Source organism: Stigmatopora argus, chromosome 12, assembly GCF_051989625.1.
Source record: "Stigmatopora argus isolate UIUO_Sarg chromosome 12, RoL_Sarg_1.0, whole genome shotgun sequence".
Classification (NCBI taxonomy): domain Eukaryota; kingdom Metazoa; phylum Chordata; class Actinopteri; order Syngnathiformes; family Syngnathidae; genus Stigmatopora; species Stigmatopora argus.
In genome coordinates, this window is record NC_135398.1 from 17,735,188 (window position 1) to 17,756,046 (window position 20,859).

The following is a 20,859-nucleotide window of genomic DNA, read 5'->3' on the forward strand; positions in this document are numbered from 1 at the left end:
AGAGAGAGAGAGTTTACTGTTGAAAGCAATCAACCAGGTAATCTCTCACTCTCAAAATTATAATTATGAGAGAGAGTTTGTCATTGATTGCATTGACAATGTCAGAGCATTTATATCTAAATATCTAATATCAAAATTATCAAGAGGTTGCGTATTACTGGCGTTGTTAATGTTTTTCAAACTAAGGCCTGTGGAACGTAGTTTGAAAAACATGTACACACAACGCCAGTAATACGCAACTTATTGATAATTTTGATAAAAGATATTTAAATATTAATGCTCTGACATTGTCAATGCAATCAATGACAAACTCTCTCATTTTAATTTTTAGAGCGAGCGAATCCGGGAGCGAGCGAATCCGGCGACGAATAACATGTACGCACACGCCAATAATTGGATTGGATTGGATAACTTTATTCATCCCGTATTCGGGAAATTTCGTTGTTCCAGAGGCAAGAGGGTGAGGATGCAGGAATAGGAAAGGCATTTTAGACATAAATAGATAGGTAATAGATAGGTAATAAGTAGGTCAAGAAATAAATACATGAATAAATATATAATTAAATAAGCGTGTTGCTTAGGACATATATACATACATACATACACATAAATGTACATGCATGCATACGGTAGGTCTTAACACCCAGCCATTTTTTTGTTAAAGAGCCTGACAGCTGATGGGAGGAAGGATAATATGCAACTTATTGATAATTTTGATATTAGATATTTAGATATTAATGCTCTGACATTGTCAATGCAATCGATGACAAACTCTCTCTCATGATTATAATTTTGAGAGCGAGAGATTACCTGGTTGATCGCTTTTAACAGTAAACTCTCTCTCTCATGATTATAATTTTGAGAGCAAGTGAATCCGGCGCCCAATTGTCCGTTCGACGAAATGTCTGGCAACGAATTGCACATCGACAAAATATCCGGCGACGAAATGTCTGTTCGACGAAGTGTCCGGCGACCAAACGTCCGTTTGACCAAACGTCCGGGGACGAAGTGTCCGTCGACGAAACGTCCGGGTACCCTGCTCCCTCATGCCCACTGCCGTAGCCCAACCACAGCTATGGGCCAACCTCCAGAACAAAGAACTCACCAACCACACCTACAACTGTATCCTGGGTAATCTGAAAGAATCCTGTCTGGCAAATTTCGACCGGCTACATACCATGGTCGCGGTGCCATTAACAGCTACAGTCAATCCTGCAATATGTCCAGTGCAACAATCGAACAGACTGTTATCCATCCTGTTTCAAATTCAGTGGACCAGATCCCAAGACCCCACTAGACCAAGTTTGCGTCGCCAGGTGTGCCGAGATCAGGCAAGTCCCTTCCCAATCATCGACAGTACTGGACCAAGTATGGTGGCTCTGCGGATGGCATGTGTATATGATCATCCCCGCCAATTTAACTGGCCTCTGTGTCCCTACATCTGTCTCCGACCACACATACATCCATCCTCTTGCAGCAGATTCGATCTCCACAGTCGACGCCAACCCACGTATACCCACCAGGCGTCAACGCTGAAGCCTCAATTTCCGCCCCCATGATCCAGTGTGGGGCTCGCTTGTCCCCCTCGAACACAAACGCTGGTCAGTCTCCTCCAAAATCCTGATAGCTCTGTTCCCCTGGGTAGGAACAGCAAAGAACACCCTACATCTGGAAACCATTGACTACAGATTCCAGGCCTACGTCAATGCATCAGTCCGACTACAACAAGGCCGAGAAGTCCAAATAACCGCCATGACCCAAATGATTATCCAGAACCACCTTGCCCTTGACAGAATAACCGCCCAGCAGGGAGGTGTGTGTGCCATGGTAGGAGACTCGCTGCACCTTCATCCCTTTCAATGCCTCCTACTCAGTCCATGATGCCCTACAAACTATGAAGAACATACAGCGCTATGACAAAAGATCCGGTTCTACAACGAGGATGGCTTGACTGGTTCCTCTCGGGCTTATGGACACAGACTCTTTTGAAAGCCCGAGTACCATTCGTAACTGTTATTGCTCTCGTGCTTGTTATCCTAAACTGTTGTTTACCCTGCTTCTCAGCTTTGATCAAACGTACCATTGATGCCACAGTCGAACGTACAGCGATTGTTGAAACCCAGCTAATGCTAACTCGTATACACATGCAACAATCCATACCTCAATCTGACCCTGATGTTGGGCTACTGTCTGACACTGATTAATATGTCTTTCCTATTCTGAGACATTAGGCCATGAGGCGATTGTCCCAAGCGGGAGGTTAAGGGAGGAATTTTCCCCTCAACTGCATGACGGTTTTTTGTGGATTATTCAAGACTTGAAGGGAGAGATTTATAATTGTATACACTTCTGGAAAGACCCATTTAAAATCATTGTACGTAGACTTTCCAACAATGCATTCATACTAAAATAATCAAAATAAAATATAGGGGGTAGGAGTATCCGAAAAAAATGTCTTTAGGTATTTATGACTATGATTAAATGTGTTCAAGAATCAATGATTCAATGTACACAGTTAAATTAGGTAGGATACCACATTTAACTATTACACATTAATATTGATTTCAGAATAATTAATGGGATTTTCTGTTCTCACTATCACATCCTAATGAACTGTTCAAAGGTTTTAAGGAATTTTGTCTGAAATACACTTTTGATTTGGAGTTCTTTCAATTTAGAATTTGAAATGCATTATTAGACACTTGTTTCAAGAGTTGCTTTAAAATATTTCAGTGACAAAATCCAATAGGCAAACATAAACAATCTTGAACAATCTCAGATGTAACTAGCTTTATGAATCCAGAGGATCGACCTTATTTTCAAATGTTCTATATTCAGGTTAAAAAATAATAATAATAACAATAATATTGAAGTGACCAATTTGTTTGTGTTACTAGGATGAAACGAATATCAATGCATACATACCCAAATGAGTTTGCTTGTTGTGACTTTTGCAACAAATACAAGAACGTCACTGACAAGAATGTTTGCAATTAGTTTTAACTTGTATTACATCTAGAAGACATTGCATGCTGGGGAGGAAACATTGTAAACATTGGTTTGTGTGCATAGCAAAAGTTATTTTTGAAGAAAAAGACTCACACTCACCTGTCATAAAGCAAGGTGCATGTCACACAGATTTCCAAAATGTAAAGTGCTCTAGTCACTATGTAAAAGAGACCCTCTCATTCAATCAATGTATGTCAGCTCTGACCTAAAACAATGCAGCAGAAATCAATATAGCAATTATAGGGCATGCACTATGGCCCACTTCTTAATTTTCTACACCAAAAAAACAAAAAATGTAGTTTAGGCAAATAATACTTAAAACGCAGTATTGAAATTTGAAAAAAGAAAACATTGAAATATATTGTTAGGTTCATCGAATTGTAGGTTTATCCTTAGGTTTTTCCGTATTCAGCTTTCAATAAAAAAGGCATCTGTAGTCATATCTACATTTAATTCTTGCAAGAGAGAATACATCCATCCGCGTCTCCGGCCAAGATCATTCTAACAACTCGAAGTCCGTTTCGCTAATTTATTCATAAGGTTTTAACGCCATGCCCCACAGAAGTCTAAACATTCGTAGAGTCTCACAACTATTTTGCACAGTTATCAAAACAATTGTACGTCCTGTCGAATCTTCCCGAAACAGTCCTTGGTTCCCAAGAGCGCTTGTTGTGAGTCCTCCTCCCGAAGCCGTAAACAGTCCTCAGTTCCCGAGAGCACCTGTCCTGAGTCCTCCGAAGCCGAAAACAGTTCGCAGTTCCCAAGAGCAATTGTTGTGAGACCTCTCCATGCCCTGTCCTCTTGATGTGAACCAGTCCTTACTTTAGCAAGGCATGCATTAAAATGGCTTTTATTAATGCCAATAACTCTAACATAAAAGCACAGCGTTCAACACATATATGTATTGTTTAATATTGTTACACATTCAGGATGAGCATTACTATTCCTAATAAGTAAATATATTGATTAATATAGTAAGCATGTTTATAATAAGGCTTTCTATTCCTAAGTAAGCATTGCAAACACATTTATAATAATGATTATTCCAACATATATCCAGTAAAAAGTGCTGTGTCTGTTTGTCGTGAGCAGAACTTAAACAGATGGAAATAAAGGAACACAGGAGGCCCCTGTTTGAGGAGAACTCCAAAGGAAGAAGCAAGAGGCAGCAAGGACGCTCTCTTATTTTATCTGAGGAATGCATATCTGGAAAACCCAACTCCCCACAACTAATAGATAACTGGCACAATTCTTTGCTTTTCAAATTGTATAATGATACTTACAAGGCATAGAGTCTTTGTCATTCTAATACAGCTCTTCTAATGCTAAGATTGCAGTTGACTGCCACAGCTCGCTTTTTGTGACTATTCTGTTCGGTAATAAATTATTTGTCTTAGAACAAGTGGCTTTTGCTGGAGTTCTTATACGGGAATTAACACGCACAGAACTAGAGAAATAAGGAGTTAAAAGCTGATGATTTAAAAAAAAGAAGCAGTGGTCCTGACTACTGTGATCTTTCTTCACTTCGCGGCTTCAACTTTCATGGCTTCACTACATTGCGGAATATTTTCTGGTATAAAAAAAAAGTTCATAAAAATATCTAAATCCACCCCGAAACTCGCAACTGCAAGAAAGAGGAAAATGGCAGTGAAAAAATGGCACAAACAAGGGCACTGCTTCTCCTTCAGCGCTGAAATGGTTGGCTTGAAGCGACGAAGAAGCATATACCACAGAAGAATAATGGGCGCGCTGAAACTATAAATAGATGCGAAACACACCGGCTGGCCTTTTCTTGTTTCCAAAGGGTTGTGTTTCGCTTCAAGTATGTTGTACCTTGGGGAGAAAAGACACAAGTCAATTCCAGCTTTGTTTGTATTTTAAATTGCCGCTGAAAATGCCTCAGCATCCAGCATCGTCTAAGGCCCCAAACTTTTTTGAGCTGAGGCACACTTTTTGCATTGAAAAAATCTTAAGGCACACCACTATCTGAAAATCGTCTAATTTAAAACTCTGTCACCTATATTAACATCATAAAAACTTTCTTATCAAAGTTTTATTAACAGGAATTAAATAATCTCCCCAAATTATTCCAAAATAAAAGAAATTCACACCAATCTAACGTCATCAAAATTGAGGCCCGCAGACCCCGAACAGCTTTCAGTTCGACTGATGTTAAAATAATTAATGCAACATTTTTTAACCTTATTTTAATTTTTGACTTTTTCTCCCAATATTACCCTAAAAGTAAAAAGTTGATCCCCCTGAAACCTAACAATTTCTGGTTCACATACTGAAAAAAGGAAAATGACTCACCGTATTTACTCGCATATAAGTTGCCCTTGAAATTTTTTAAGTTTACAATTTCTCACGTATAAGTCGCCCCGCCCCCCTCCTTCCCAATTTTCAACTCCACATTCATGGTTTTATAGGGAGTACAAATGTCTTCATTTGAAGGGAGAATCTTAAGATCATCACAAGTGGTATTTCTGAGATACTGTATGAATAAAAAGGGTCAATTAGGGTCAATATCATAAGGAAGTTAATATGCCTGTCTTTGTAAATGCAAAATATCAAATTATTCAATTTAAAAAGAGAAATAAGTCTATCTTGATGAAAACCTGATGCTTTCTGATTACAGAAATGATAATTTTCTTACCAGAAGTTTAAGATATTGTCAAATCAAAAATCAAATCAAAAGTCTTTATTGTCATTATATACAGCTTTGTATAACGAAATTGGTGGTGCTTCTCAACCAAGCGTGTTTTCCCAGTAAAAACATAAGTAATATAAAAATATAAAAAGTCACGTCCAGGCAAGGTAAATTCTAAAATATTGCACAATCTAAGTTATTGCACAGAAGGAACTGTGGCAGCCATATTGGTTCTAATGTCAAAATATCTCAATTCTTTCGATTGTTCATATTACTGCAATAGTTGTCACTTTCGAACAAGAAATACAATGAAAAAAAATCAAAGTGGAATTTTGTTTTATTTCAATTCAAGGCTACTCGCGTCTTGCCAGTCAGAGCACGTTTAACTAGGTTTAGAAGGCAGTGCCCTAGGTAAGATGGCTGTGCCCCGAGCAGCAGCAGCCCGTGAATTTCCAAAAGACGCCTTCAGCTTTCTGAATCAATCCAACCCTCAAAAACTATTTTATGGCTATAAAACCTCTACTGCAGCTACAGCTGCGACACATGAAAAAAAACATCAATAATAACCTCATACAATTGAAATATTATTTAGGAATACAGTGGTACCTCGACATACGATCTTAATCCGTTCCGGGACTGAGCTCGTATGACAAGTTTCTCGTAACTCGAGGTAAAGTTTCCCATTGAAATGAATGGGAAACAAATTAATTCGTTCCAACTCTCTGAAAAAAACACCAAAAACAGGATATTGGATTGAAAAAAATGTTTTATTTCTTATAATTCGCCATATATTGACAAAGTAATAAATAACGAGTGGTTTAATAGAAATAAAGTGTTTAATCTAACTAAAATTGGGCGGATTTCGCCGAGGGGAGAGAGAGACGCACAAAAGGGGCGGGGGGCTTCGGTTTGTTTTCAACACGACGCACTCGTAAACAGAACAAACACTCCACCCTCACGTTCGCTATCCATGGGCTGTTTGCTGTCGTACTATTCCCTTCAAAATATTCCGAAAATGATGCACACAAATGTCCTCACAATCGGAGAACGCACGACCACTTGCCAACGAGCAGAGTCTTTTATCAGCGATCGCCCCGCTGCTCATGGTAGCTTCGGGGGCGCTGGCTAGCGGCTCATTTTAGCTTGTAGCATCTGTGTTCGCATCCCCTCGAACGGCGACTATGATAGAGTTGCTACCGGGGATGCTGTTGCGAGCCAGTGCCCCCGATGTTCTTATGAGCAGCCAACGAGCAGAGTCTTTTATCAGCGATCGCCCCGCTGCTCATGGGAGCTTCAGGGGCGCTGGCTAGCGGCTCCTTTTAGCTTGTAGCATCTGTGTTCGCATCCCCGGGGATGCTGTTGCGAGCACGAGTATACTTCATTACCCAGAAAGCCCTCTTTTCCCCGCGCATGGGCGTTGTGCGTTTCCTGGTCTGAATAGCTCATCCGGTGCTCGTAAATATTGTGTACACGAAAGATATGCAAAAAAAAATGCCATGGCCACCTGGCTTGGTCGCATAACGAAATTTTGACCGCATCACGGGCGAATTATTCGATCGAAATTTCCCCCGTAAGACGAGCATTCCGTATGACGAACGGTCGTATGACGAGGTACCACTGTATAGCCATGTACTGTTTAACTTATAACTATGCCTTTTCTTGCTACTGTCACAATGAAATTTCCCGAATACGGGATGAATAGTTATCCAATCCAATATTTTACCCACCAAAATCCATCCTGTTACACAGGGGTCCCCAAACTTTTTCCTGTGAGAGCCACATAACCTTTCCCTTCTCTGATAGGGGGCCGGTGTCAGTTTAACAGAAAAAGTGTGACGATCGTAAGGGAGCTTAAAAAAAATATTGTTTTCCAGAAAGCCACACATAACCAAATAACCATTTCCAGGTTCTTTACAGAAAAAAAGTCAGGAAACAAATAATAACACTATTAATGAAATAAATAATAACTAAATACAGACATACATACATACGCAGAAACTGCGTGTGATGACAAGTAGGCTTTTTGTGTTGTGATAATGACGACAGGGCCTATGTCCGATTATTATTATTATTATTATTATTATTATTATTATTATTATTATCTCAGCAGAATACATTTGTGCGCCAAGCTCAGCTGAACCAGGCATCCGTTCGGGCCAGCTTTCGAGTTGCTAACCTGATAGCAAGCAGCGGTAAGCCGTTCACTTTTTCGCTTTGAGTTTGTCTGCTCGTATTTGGCCTTGCAAGCTATCGTACTTGTCTTTGTGACGGGATTCATAGTGTCGGCGAAGATTGTAATCTTTGAATACCGCCACCGTCTCTTGACAGATGAGACAAACAGCCTTTTCTTTGCATTGAAAAAAATAATAATCGTTTGTCCACTCCAGGTTAAATACCCTGCATTCTGAATCAATATTTCTCTTACCTAACTTTTTCGCCATTATTCCATTCTCTCTTTGACAGGGCGGGGTCTAGGATTTTTTGGGGGGGAAAAAAAATTATGAATTTTTTTTTTCCAAATAGGAAATAAATCCGATAGCATCTCTGGTATTGTTCAGAGGGCCGGGCCAAATGTGCTGACGGGCCGTATCTGGCCCGCAGGCCATAGTTTGGTGACCCCTGTAACAGTGTTACAGATTATAGTACTGAATATTGAGCAGTTAGCGACATCTAGTGGTTCATCATTGTAGCACGTTCTCAGTTTTACCCATAATGCTATACAGAGGGGTTAGGCAGTAGCCCTGCCCAGCGCTTAATATCAAGGAGGCTCAAATCCTCTCTACCAGTTGCAGTCAGCCTACTGCAACCACATGTGGTGGTCGGAGTGACTGACAAGTTGGTGTGGAAACGGCGGACAGCGAAATCAACTTGCGACAGATCCGCCAAAGACCTCCCAGAGCTAATTGTGGGAGATGAGATCAGAATGAAGCCGCTTCCGGGTGACCGCACGGGGAGATGGCCATTGGGCCAATGCATTCAGAAGGTTTTTCCTCGCTCATTCGTGGTGGACATTCATGGCACTCTCTACAGGCGCAACCGCGTAGATCTACGAGTGGCAGAGCACTCAGCGGAAATAGTGCCAATAAGGGGGCCGGAACAGCGAAGTCTGGAACAGGGACATGTGACTGGGACATCAGCCCTGGCAGAGACTGCCCATGGGTCAGGCCATGGGGAATTGCACCGTGCGGAAAGGCCAAGCGCCCCAAGCAGTCTGGCTCCTCGCAGCCCGTCTACACTGGCACCAGGACGATGCCAGAAACCGGAGAGACGCAGCGACTCACCAGGCCAGGCGGTCTACACACGTTGTGACCGCCTCTCACGGCCACCGCCTAAACTGAATTGGTGATCGTAGAAGAGCATATATGAAAACATGTGTTCGACTACGGTGTAGGCTGCACGCTGCCCTTACAAGCCCAGACCCACGCATACATAGACAATGACAGCACACACACACACAAAGAAATGGCACTAGAGACTTTTGTTTATTGTTGGATTGCTGACAAGGACAGCACACACACAAAGAAGTTGCACAAGAAACTTTTGGTTTGTTGTTCGATTGTTGAAAAAAAATGTAATTTTGTTAGTACAAGGGTCAATGTCAGGAATAAGCATAATACAAGAATAGTTTATGTTCAAAACAATATGTCATGGTGGGCAGCAATGTTTAATGTGAATAAAAGGTTACTTTAAAGTTACAGAACAGTAATCTAAAGGAAAGATGTTACAGATTATAGTACTGAATATTGAGAAGTTAGCGACATCTAGTGGTTCATCATTACAGTTCTACCCATAATGCTATGCGCTGTTGTGCTTGTATTCATTCAATAAAGACATGATCCGAAACATCCTCCTTCCGTTCCTCCTCCTTTTCTATCGCCATCGAAGCTAATGCTGAAAGTCGAGCCTGTCCTGTTGTATTTCTGGCATACATTTTTATTCGATTTAGTGCTGAAAATGTTCCTTCCCGGTTGTGACAGGCTCGCTTCGTAGTTGTCCGACCTTTCTTAATGATGTCCAGCTTTTCTTGAAAAGTCCGTCTTGAAAATGGCTTTGACAGTAAATCTGCAAAGAAATCCGTTTCTTCTCCTCCTTCAGCCATTGCGGGTTGACAAAACCGCTATTTAATCAACACAACAATATATTTGCTTGTGCAGCTCGCTCCAGATACAGTTTGGTAGCTCTGGCTAGTCCACGCTATCACTAGCCAATCATAGTTGATGAAAGCGATGACGTATCCCTACGCCTGAGAGAAGGCATTGTGGTGTCGCCAACTCGAAACCTGATTGGTTAAAGCAACAGTTTTATCAACGCTTGTTTTATACAGCAGAGCCTGTCGAACTGATTGTGAAGGACTTAAGGCAGATTTCTGACCCTGGGAACAAATAATAGCTGAAATGTGATTGGTTAGAATGCTTAAATATGAAAACACACATCTGGAAGCAGCACAACCAGGGCGAAAGCAATGAAAGGAAGCGGACAGACAATTTGGAATTATTTATTAAGTATTCATAGACAAAACATAATCAACATCAGTCTGAGATTCAGATATTTTTTTAGGCCAGCAGAGAAGGCCTTGCAGGGCCTGACAGTCCACCACTGGCCCCGAGCGAGCAGTGACGGGACTTATGAGCAAATCCGTGTATCTCAGCAAGGAGAGAAAGAAGTTCCACATACAGTGGTACCTCGAAATACGAGCTTAATACCTTCCGGGAGCTCGTATGTAGATTTTCTCGTAACTCGAACGTTTCGTATAGAAATGAACTAAAAACAAATTAATGTGTTCCAACCTTCTGAAAAATCACCAAAAACAGGATATTGGATCGGAAAAACATTTTTATTTGTTCTAATTCGCCATCTATTAAAAAAGGTACTCGGATGATTCGCCGAAAGACATTCGGCCGATGGACGTTTGGCCGAAACGGAATTTGCGCTCTCGCCCGCCCCGGATCGTGTGTGTACATGTTTTTCAACCTCGGCCCGCGGGCCATATACGGCCCGTTACAGGTAACATTCATTTAGGAATAACACGGACATTTATTCACGGCCAAACACACGCAGAAAAGTACGTGACAGAAGAAATTGAGAAAAGAAAGTAATGAAATTGTATATCCAGAAATCCTACTCCAGAAAATTTACACCAGCATAGAAAACATTGAGATTAATCTTTGAATTAAGGTTTTCAGCAAATAATTTTGAATATAAATTTCCTAAAATAATGGGAAATTATTTAAAATTAAAATATTGTTCTTATTGGCACACATCACTACTACTTTAAACGCAAGGATAAAATAAAAAAATATAAAACATTGGCAGCACATTGTAGTGCGTACTTGTATTTAGAAATATGTCCAGCGGGGGCAGTACATTTTGAGATGGCTTCCACTGTAAAGTAACAAAATGTCAATTTGAGGCACAAAAGAAAAAAAACAAACCTGCACAACTTGACGAGATCCACATCTGTCTTATCCCACATCTTCCAGGTATATTTCTGCGTATCTCGAACTCCAAAGAGTTATCAATTAAACAACTACTACTTTGTCTTCATTTGTTCTCACGGCTGCAAGAAATGATTCCACAGTGCAAAGAAATTGATGGGGAAATATCTTTTATTTTTATTCATCTGGACTCCAAGGTTTGGAGGAATACATGCCCTCCCCGTTGACATCCAGCCAAGCACCGACTCCCCGCAGTCGCTCCTGTCTCTAAATTAATTAAACTCAAGTTAGTAATCTGACTCCAATTTGTGACCTTACCCAACTGCCACTCATCCAACAATTTGCGCGCTCGTTCTGCAATAGAAAGGTATCAGGAAGCCGACATTTTCACACACGAGTGGATTTATTCCTAACACACAAATCTAAACCATACACCTGAGTCTCGGGTCCCTCTCAGCACAGCTCTGTACGCCTCTGTTGCCACCAGCCGACGTACTACTTCATCTGAGTTGCCCAGCAATGAGTTATACTACACAATATGCAAATGGCACAGCAACAAAGGCATCCTGGCATTATTCTATTGGCTATGTTTATACTGCAGTTAACTTTAGCTTGCTCATTGGTCTTTCTTCCCCTGCAGAATCGCCCGCCGGCTCCTCCCGGTCGTACTTTTCCGCTTCAGCATCTGCAAACATCCCACTCTTTCACCCCCCATGGCATCTGCAAACATTCCACGCTTGCATCCCCCACACATCCTGTGCTCCCCCACAGTCTCACACACTCACACACAGTTTGTAGCAACATCTAATGAACTACTTTAAGCTCAAACTTTTATATTCCTTTACTCCTCAAACATGGCTGGGATCATTCCGTCGGGAGTCGGGCCCACATTTAGGAGGTAGTTACCTCCTAGTGCTACAGTCTGAACTAGATCTTAAAAAAAGAAGAGTACATTTTAAAAAAAGAGATGACTTGTGTTTTTAGCCTGAATTCAATGACCACTATCAGCGTTTTTAGCTGGGCTCGTCGTCTTTTGAACGAAAATACTTTTTCATATTTTACTCATTTCAAAATGTGCTAGTCTTCATTTCGTTTACTGAAAATGTTAGCAGCTGCAAAAATTTAAATGATTTTTCTCTTAAAATACATAAAAGGTTTCAATGTCGTTTAAACAAATGCATGTCTTACAAAGTTCAAATATGGTGCTGCTGCTTAATAAAAATATTCCTGAACACTCTTCCCGTGACATATAGTGCAGTTATGAGCACAAACACGTTGAAATACTAGCTTGAACTAGGCACTCAAAAATGAAATATACGTCTTCAAATTATAACGGACTATTTACTGAAAAAATCTTTACATCTACCTCTGAGCAAGTATTGGCATGGCAAACTTTGTCTTACAAAGTTCAAATATGGTGCTGCTGCTTAATAAAAATATTCCTGAACACTATTCCCGTGACATATAGTGCAGTTATGAGCACAAACACGTTGAAATACTAGCTTGAACTAGGCACTCAAAAATGAAATATACGTCTTCAAATTATAACGGACTATTTACTGAAAAAATCTTTACATCTACCTCTGAGCAAGTATTGGCATGGCAAACTTTGTCTTACAAAGTTCAAATATGGTGTTGCTACTTAATAAAAATATTCCTGAACACTCTTCCCGTGACATATAGTGCAGTTATGAGCACAAACACGTTGAAATACTAGCTTGAACTAGGCACTCAAAAATGAAATATACGTCTTCAAATTATAACGGACTATTTACTGAAAAAATCTTTACATCTACCTCTGAGCAAGTATTGGCATGGCAAACTTTCAGGTGAAAATTTCAAAATGTGTTGTCTGTGGTCTCCAGAAAGGTCAACGCATTCCACTGTTCTTTAAAATGTGATCTTCTTCGGGCCGTTCCCAAAAACCGAGCCTCGCTCAAAATGTACTGCCCCCCGCTGGACATGTTTCTAAATACAGCAAGAACGAAGCACGATCCGGGGGCGGGGCAAACGCACGAATCCCGTTCCGGCGAAACGTCCGTTCGGCGAACTGTCTGTCGGCCAAACGTCCATCGGCGAAACGTCTTTCGGCGAAACGTCTTTCGGCGAATCGTCCGGTCACGATTAACAAAGTAAGAGACTCTTTCTCTCTGTCTCTCTCCCTCTCTGTCTCTGACTCTCACTACCTCTCTCTCCCTCTCTCCCCCTCTCTCTCTCCATACATGTATATATACATACAGTGGTACCTCTACATACGAGCTTAATTTGTTCCACGAACGAAAGTTTCCCATTGAAATTAATTCATTCATTTTAGCCCTCTGAAAAAACACCAAAAACAGGATATTGGATTAGAAAAAATGTTTTATTTCTTCTATTTCGCCATCTATTAACAAAGTAACACATAACTAGTGGTTCAGTGGCGGTCCGTGCATTTCCTAGTGACGCCTTCAGCAAAAACTATTTTATTGCTATAAAACCTCTACTGCAGCTACAGCTGCGACACATAAAAAATAATCAATAAATAAATGCACAAAAATGGTGTAAAATCCACTTCCTAGCAGCATTTAATGATTAAATACAAATACTGGAGCTTTTCAGACATTACAACCGGGCCAGGGGGTGATTTACACGGGAAAAGACAGCGATGAACGTCAATGGCGTACCAGCAAACATTGCCCGAAAATGGGGTAAAATCCAGCCGAAAACAGCATTTATTGATTGAATACAAATACTGGAGCTTTTTAGACATCAGAACCGGGCCCGGAGTATCATTTCCCCGGGAAAAAGACATCGATGAACGTCGATACATCCATATACGTCCATACGCGAAACGGCAAAAATTGCACTAAAATGGGGTAAAATCCACTTCCTAGCAGCATTTATTGATTAAATACAAATACCGGAGCTTTTCAGACATTACAACTGGGCCAGGGGGGTGATTTTCCCGGGAAAAGACAGCAATGGACATCCATGGCGAACCGGCAAAAATTGCACTAAAATGGGGTAAAATCCACTGCATTTATTGATTAAATACAAACACGAGCTTTTCAGATATCAGAACCCGGCCCGGAGGACGACTTACTCCGGGAATTTCATACAATTGAAATATTATTTAGGAATATAGCCATATTTTAATCACCAAAAATCATTTTTAACTGTACACAATATCCATCCTCCTTTCTTTCTTCCTTCTTTTCTATCGCCATCGAAGCTAATGCTGAAAGTCGAGCCTATCCTGTTGTATTTCTGGCATATGTTTTTATTCGATTTAGTGCTGAAAATTTTCATTCCCGGTTGTGACAGGCTTGCTTGCTTTGGAGTTGTCCGACCTTTCTTAATGATATCCAGCTTTTTTTTCTTGAAAGGTCCATCTTGAAAATGGCTTTAAATCAACACAACAATATATTTGCTTGTGCAGCTCGCTCCAGATACAGTTTGGTAGCTCTGGCTGGTACTCGGACGATTCGCCGAAAGACGTTTCGCCGACGGACAGTTCTTCGAACGGACGTTTCGCCGAAACGGGATTTGCACGCTCGCCCCGCACGCCCCCGGATTGTGTGTGTACATGTTTTTCAACCTTGGCCCGCGGGCCATATACGGCCCGTTACAGATAACATTCATTTAGGAATAACAAGGGCATGTACTGTCCCCCGCTGAACATATTTCTAAATACAAGTACGTACTACAATGTGCTGCCATTTTTTATTTTTTTTATTTTATCCTTGCGTTTAAAGTAGTAGCCATTTGGAGATCACGCAGAACAGTACGTGACAGAAGAAATAGAGAAAATAAAGTAGTAGTAACAGTAAGTTTTACTGTAATGCAATTGTAAATCCAGAAATCCTACTCCAGAAAACTTACACCAGCATAGAAAACGTTGAGATTAATCTTTGAATTAAGGTTCTCAGCAAATCATTTTGAATATATATTTCATAAAATAATGGGAAATTATTTAAAATTAAACTAGAAGTAAGTGTGTTCCATGGCATTTTCAGGTATTGTTCTCTAAGCCCTCTAGTCTGTCCAAGGCACTTAGAATTTCACATAAGTCTTCTAGTGTTGTTTTTTCTCAGTGTCAGAAATCAATCCCCAGCTTTGATAAATTACATTGCGTGTCCAAATGGCTACTACTTTAAACGCAAGGATAAAATAAAAAATATAAAAAATTGGCAGCACATTGTAGTACGTACTTGTAATTAGAAATATAACCAGCGGGGGGCAGTACATGCCCTTGTTATTCCTAAATGAATGTTATCTGTAACGGGCCGTATATGGCCCACGGGCCGAGGTTGAAACACATGTACACACACGATCTGGGGGCGGGGCGAGCGCGCGAATCCCGTTTCGGCGAAATGTCCGTTCCGCAAACTGTCCGTTTGGCGGACTGTCCGTCGGACAAACGTCCGTCGGCCAAACGTCTTTCGGCGAATCGTCCAAGTACCTTTGGTACATGTCCCTTGGCCATTTTCACTTCAATTTGGCGCTTTTGGTAGCCATCCACATGCTTCTGGCAAGCTTCTGGTTGAATCTTTGACCACTCCTCTTGACAGAATTGGTGCAGTTCAGTTAAATTTGATGGCTTTCTGACATGGACTTGTTTCTTCAGCATTGTCCACAAGTTCTCAATTGGGTTTAGGTCAGGACTTTGGGAAGGTCATTCGAAAACCTTAATTCTAGCCTGATTTAGCCATTCCATTACCACTTTTGATGTGTTTGGGGTCATTGTCCTGTTGGAACCCAACTGTGCCCAAGACCCAATGTTTGGGCTGATGACTTTAGGTTATCTTGAAGAATTTGAAGGTAATCCTCCTTCTTCATTATCCCATTTACTCTCTGTAAAGCACCAGTTCCGATGGCAGCAAAACAGCCCCACAGCATAATACTACCACCACCGTGCTTGACAGTAGGCATGGTGTACTTGGGGTTAAAAGCCTCACCTTTTCTCCTCCAAACATATTGCTGGGCATTGTGGCCAAACAGCTCGATTTTTGTTTCATCTGACCACAGAACTTTCCACCAGAAGGTCTTATCTTTGTCCATGTGATCAGCAGCAAACTTCAGTCGAGCCTTAAGGTGCCGCTTTTGGAGCAAGGGCAGCCTCTCAGTCCATGGAGATGCAAAACATGCTTGACTGTGGACACTGACACCTGTGTTCCAGCAGCTTCTAATTCTTGGCAGATCTGCTTTTTGGTGATTCTCGGTTGAATCTTAACCTTCCTGACCAATTTTCTCTCAGCAGCAGGTGATATCTTGTGTTTTCTTCCTGATCGTGGCAGTGACAAAACAGTGCCATGCACTTTATACTTACCAACAATTGTTTGCACTGTTGCTCTTGGGACCTGCAGCTGCTTTGAAATGGCTCCAAGTGACTTTCCTGACTTGTTCAAGTCAAGACTTCACTTTTTCAGATCCATGCTGAGCTCCTTTGACTTTCCCATTGTAGCGTTTGTGGGCGTTTGCATCCAATGAGCCATATTTAAATGGCCTCAGATAAGTCACAAGCTGTAGTCACTCATAATCACTCACAAGAAGTTAAGAGGCTATGCTAAGAAGCTCATTTCACTGACACAACTTTCTAAGTCACCAAAATTGCTCATTTGTGTTGCTGTTTGTATATTTTTGACCATGCAGATTTGAACACTTTTTCTGTTAACCCATAATAAAGTGATAAAAGAACCAAATGTCATGAATGTTTTTTTGTGACAAAGTATCTGTTCCAATCACTCTATCAGAGAAAAATCAGAGTTGTAGAAATAACTGGAAACTCAAGAGAGCCATGACATTGTTCTTCACAAGTGTATGTAAACCTTTGACCACAACTGTGTACATATACATATATGTATATATACTCACACACACAGTGGGGCAAATAAGTATTTAGGAATGCATATTCACCTATATAGTCCTCCCCATATCTGATGAATAAAATGCAGCAAAAATGAAAACACCAGAGAGCATTGGTCAGCATAAACCACAATAAAAAAACTGAGTCAAGGTAAGTACAAATATATTTATTAGAGAAACATATTAGCCAGTTACTGTCAGAAGTCTTTGTTTATTAATATTTCAATATATGACACACTGTACAATAATTGACTCAAATGCACAGACAAAAAGACATTTCCTTCAGTTGTTGTGTTGAAAGGGGAATGGTACTCCTGTCATCAAGGGCTGAATCGAATACTGAGGATGGGATCCTACCGGTGTATGTGGAGGGGGTATTTGGCGGATGGGGTGCGAGGCAATGGGTGAATGGGATGTGTGCGGGCTAAAGGCCAGTGGTGGTGTATGGATATTGCTGTAGTACATCACTGGACCTGACAACACCAGCTGGAGTAAACTGACAAACAAAAACACATAATAATTAGGAGTGATATGGCAATCTGTACCATAAGTATTCAAGTTGTGGTAGTTTCAGTGTTGCAAATATTTGGTTTAGACACGACATACTAGAAAGTGTTGACATCTGTCATAGACAGAATAATCTGCTGTAACTCAGCAAAGGAAACTAATATGAAAAAGAAATGTTTGAACAAAAGAAATTTGAGATCATGAAATACCCCTAGTTTAAATAAGAAGTCTGAAAATCTGGATCTATAAGACAGTTAGTTGCGATCGGAATACAAAACATTAATCAACATAATCTTTTAGACGTTTTGTAATAAACTGTTTTAATTAAATTGTTTGAAATGTTTCAGCAACAAAAATTAACAAAGTTGCTATGATTCTTATTACCCTAAGTGAAATGTAATGATTGTTTTGAATGTGTACATTTCATTAAAATGTTTAGAAGTCCTTCAATCAAATTAAAATCCAACAAAGGTAGACTTTGAAATCTAAGAATCCATATCATATTTTTTTTCTTCCTGTTAGTAATGTAACAAAATAAGTCTGTACAAATACCGCATTTTCACACCTACAAAACGCACCGACCGATTGGGCGCATCGACCATTTTAGACGCTCTATAGGTGTGAAAATACGGTAATTCCAATTGTTAGGAATGCACCTCTCAGAAAACGGGTTTGGAGTGGAAGTGAAAAAGAGTGGTTAAGTTCCCAGTGAAATAGTAGACACTTGAGTAATCTTATTTTACTTCTCGAGGAATTCTATATTCCAGAATTCTTGACAGAACAAAACAACCTCATTTATATACAGTACCATGAAAAAGTATTTGCCCCCTCCAGATTTGTGTTTTTTGGATATTCATCACACAGGTTTCAGACCATCTCGTCCCATCTTTCATCTCATCTTCTTCCGCTTATCCGAAGTCGGGTCGCGGGGCAGCAGCTTCGGCAGGGAAGCCCAGACTTCCCTCTCCCCAGCCACTTCATACAACCATTTGTATCAGACCATCAAATCAATGTTTGTATGACACAGAGACAACCCAAGGAAAGAGCAGTTCCTAAATGAGGATTTTATTTACCAAGGCAGAAAGATTACAAACTTGTCTGGCCCTCTGGCCCTGTCTCGTGAAAAAGTAATTGCCCCCTTTGTTAAATCACAAAATAACTGTGACTAATCACAATTGTAGGAAAGCTGAGTTCAATTTCACAGGCATTAACCACACACCTGATTACCACCATGTGTTGAATCAAACAAACACTTAAATAGATGTGTCAAAGTGAAGACTACAAGATCAGAGCATCAGGCCACGATCCAAAGATAAAAGAACTCAGAAAAACATTGAAAGAACTGCAGGTCTCCTTGGGCATCCATGGCAGCGTTCCAAGGTGAAAACCATTGCTGTCCAAAAATAATATAAAGGCTCGTCTTCAATGTTCCCTCTAATTTTTCGTTGGTCTGAGCAGAAAGTCAACCTCCCTGAGCGCACTGAGTACCAGTGTGAGCGACATCATCGGTACTCGGATGATTCGCCTAAAGATGTTTCGCCGACGGACGTTTGACAGACGGGCAGGTCGCCGAATGAACGTTCGGCGGAACGTCCATTCGGCGACCTGTCCGTCTGTCAAACGTCCGTCGGCGAAACGTCTTTAGGCGAATCATCTGGTCACGACATCATCATTGCTCGCTATGGGCACACCAGTATCACACCTGCCACAAGCAGGTGCATGTCAATGTTCCCTCTAATTTTTCATGTAAAACATGCTGTAAAACACGAAAAACATAAGTGGACAGAGCTACTGCCACTGGCTGCCGCTTAAACGGCGCCATCATGGGAAAAAAAAAAAAAAAAAAAAAAAAAAAAAAAAAAACATCCGATTTTTTTTTTTACTGCGCGCCATATGATTGCTGCTGCGCAGAGAAGACGAGAGTAGTGCGCAATTGCGCCCGCGCGCAGCTTAGAGGGAACACTGCTCGTCTTTGGTTTGCCCCAAAAAATCTTGCTGACAATAGTGAAGCATGGTGGTGGCAGTGTGATGGTCTGGGGCTGCTGTGCTACCTCAGGACGACTTGCTGTAATTGATGGAAGAATTAATTCTGCTGTCTACCAGGAGATTTTGAAGGATCAAATGTGCGCTCAAACTCCAGCGCTCTTGGAGTGGAGCATGCAGCAGGACAACGATCCAAAACACACCATCAGGTCCACCTCTGAATGGCAAAAAAAAAACTAAGTTAAGGATTTGAAGTGGCCAAGTCAAAGTCCGGATTTAAATCCTATTGAAATGCTGTGAAGTGGGCTGTTTATGTTAGCAAACCCTCTAATATTGCAGAATTGAAACAATTCTGCACAGAAGAGTGGGCTAAAATTTTGACAAAGCATTGTGAAAGACTCATCACAAATTATTGTAAATGCTTGATTTTAGTTATTGCTGCCAAAGGTGCCACAACACGTTGTTAGGTTCAGGGGACAATTACTTTTTCACCGAGGTCCAGACAAGTTCATACATATACATACACAGATACACCATGTGTTTGTTGCCTTCACAATAAGGATTTTTTTTTGCAGCACAAGACAATTTTTTTGTCCGGTATGATTCTTTCAACATTTGGGGTTACCAACCCCTGAGCTAAGATGATTAGGGAGAAAGGTAGGAGAGTACTCAGGAAGGAAGGGAGATAGAGAGACCTAGTTGTGGAACAAGGAAGTGTATTTAGGAAGAGAGATAAGATAAAAAGTGGGGCACTGAGGGGACAGACGAGACGAGTGTGAAATGTACTCTCTTTACATCAAAGCCGAGCTGCCATACTTCTTGTGTAACCAAAATAATTTTCCAGTAACACCGCCTGTGTATTAAGGCATGCACGTGGGCCAACTCACTACCCCCACAGCAGTAAAGATCGCTGAAAGGTCGACATGGATTCACCAATCCCAGGTCAAGGTAGTTCGAGACATAGGTGACTCTGAGTAGACTGGAAGTCGGACGGTTCCAAAACCTTTATCCGTGAAAAATTCATCTGACGTCTGCACACCTAACCTTGACCTCCCATAGACTTTGCACCCCCACACAGAAGCCAAAATGAAAGCTGTTGCCACCTTCATCACAGTGACTGTACTGTCAGTGGCAGCCTGGGTGTGGCTGAATGCCCCGCCCTTAGAGACTCGAGCTGGAAAACGAGATGGTGCCATATTCCTGTCACAGAGAAAAGTGAAGTGGTATGAGAAGAACATCCCAAAGAACTACTATGCCGGAAATATGTGGTATCATTTCATGGTGTTCCAGAAGAAACTGACTGGTGTGAATGAAAGTTGTTATGCGTGTAGTGGCATACCTATTTCCACAGGTAGACCACCAGTGTATCCCAAGCCGATTGACCCCTATGCCAAAGACACCGACAGACCTCTATGGTATCCCGACATCCTG

The 20,859-nt window shown here is 41.1% G+C and overlaps 2 protein-coding genes across 9 annotated transcripts in view; both read right to left on the reverse strand.

Annotated features, from left to right (window-relative positions):
* Positions 1–3,265, reverse strand: part of LOC144085322 (MAGUK p55 subfamily member 7-like) — a 161,334-nt gene extending 158,069 nt beyond the window's left edge. For all 3 annotated transcript variants that reach the window (XM_077614449.1, XM_077614448.1, XM_077614445.1), the window contains exon 1: positions 3,109–3,265. In XM_077614449.1, coding sequence (XP_077470575.1) covers positions 3,109–3,115 — 7 coding nt within the window. In that variant the 5' untranslated portion in view covers positions 3,116–3,265. The remainder of the gene's footprint in view (positions 1–3,108) is intronic.
* A 136-nt stretch (positions 3,266–3,401) lies between these two features.
* Positions 3,402–20,859, reverse strand: part of ints15 (integrator complex subunit 15) — a 58,613-nt gene continuing 41,155 nt past the window's right edge. Inside the window, exons 8-9 of one of the 6 annotated variants that reach the window (XM_077614674.1) lie at positions 4,788–4,842; positions 3,402–4,633 (exon numbers count right to left, since the gene is read on the reverse strand). In XM_077614674.1, coding sequence (XP_077470800.1) covers positions 4,610–4,633; positions 4,788–4,842 — 79 coding nt within the window. In that variant the 3' untranslated portion in view covers positions 3,402–4,609. Of the gene's footprint in view, positions 4,843–17,090; positions 17,435–19,082; positions 20,857–20,859 lie in introns of those variants that run through there. The other 5 variants (XM_077614676.1, XM_077614671.1, XM_077614672.1 and 2 more) reach the window with 5 other exon arrangements.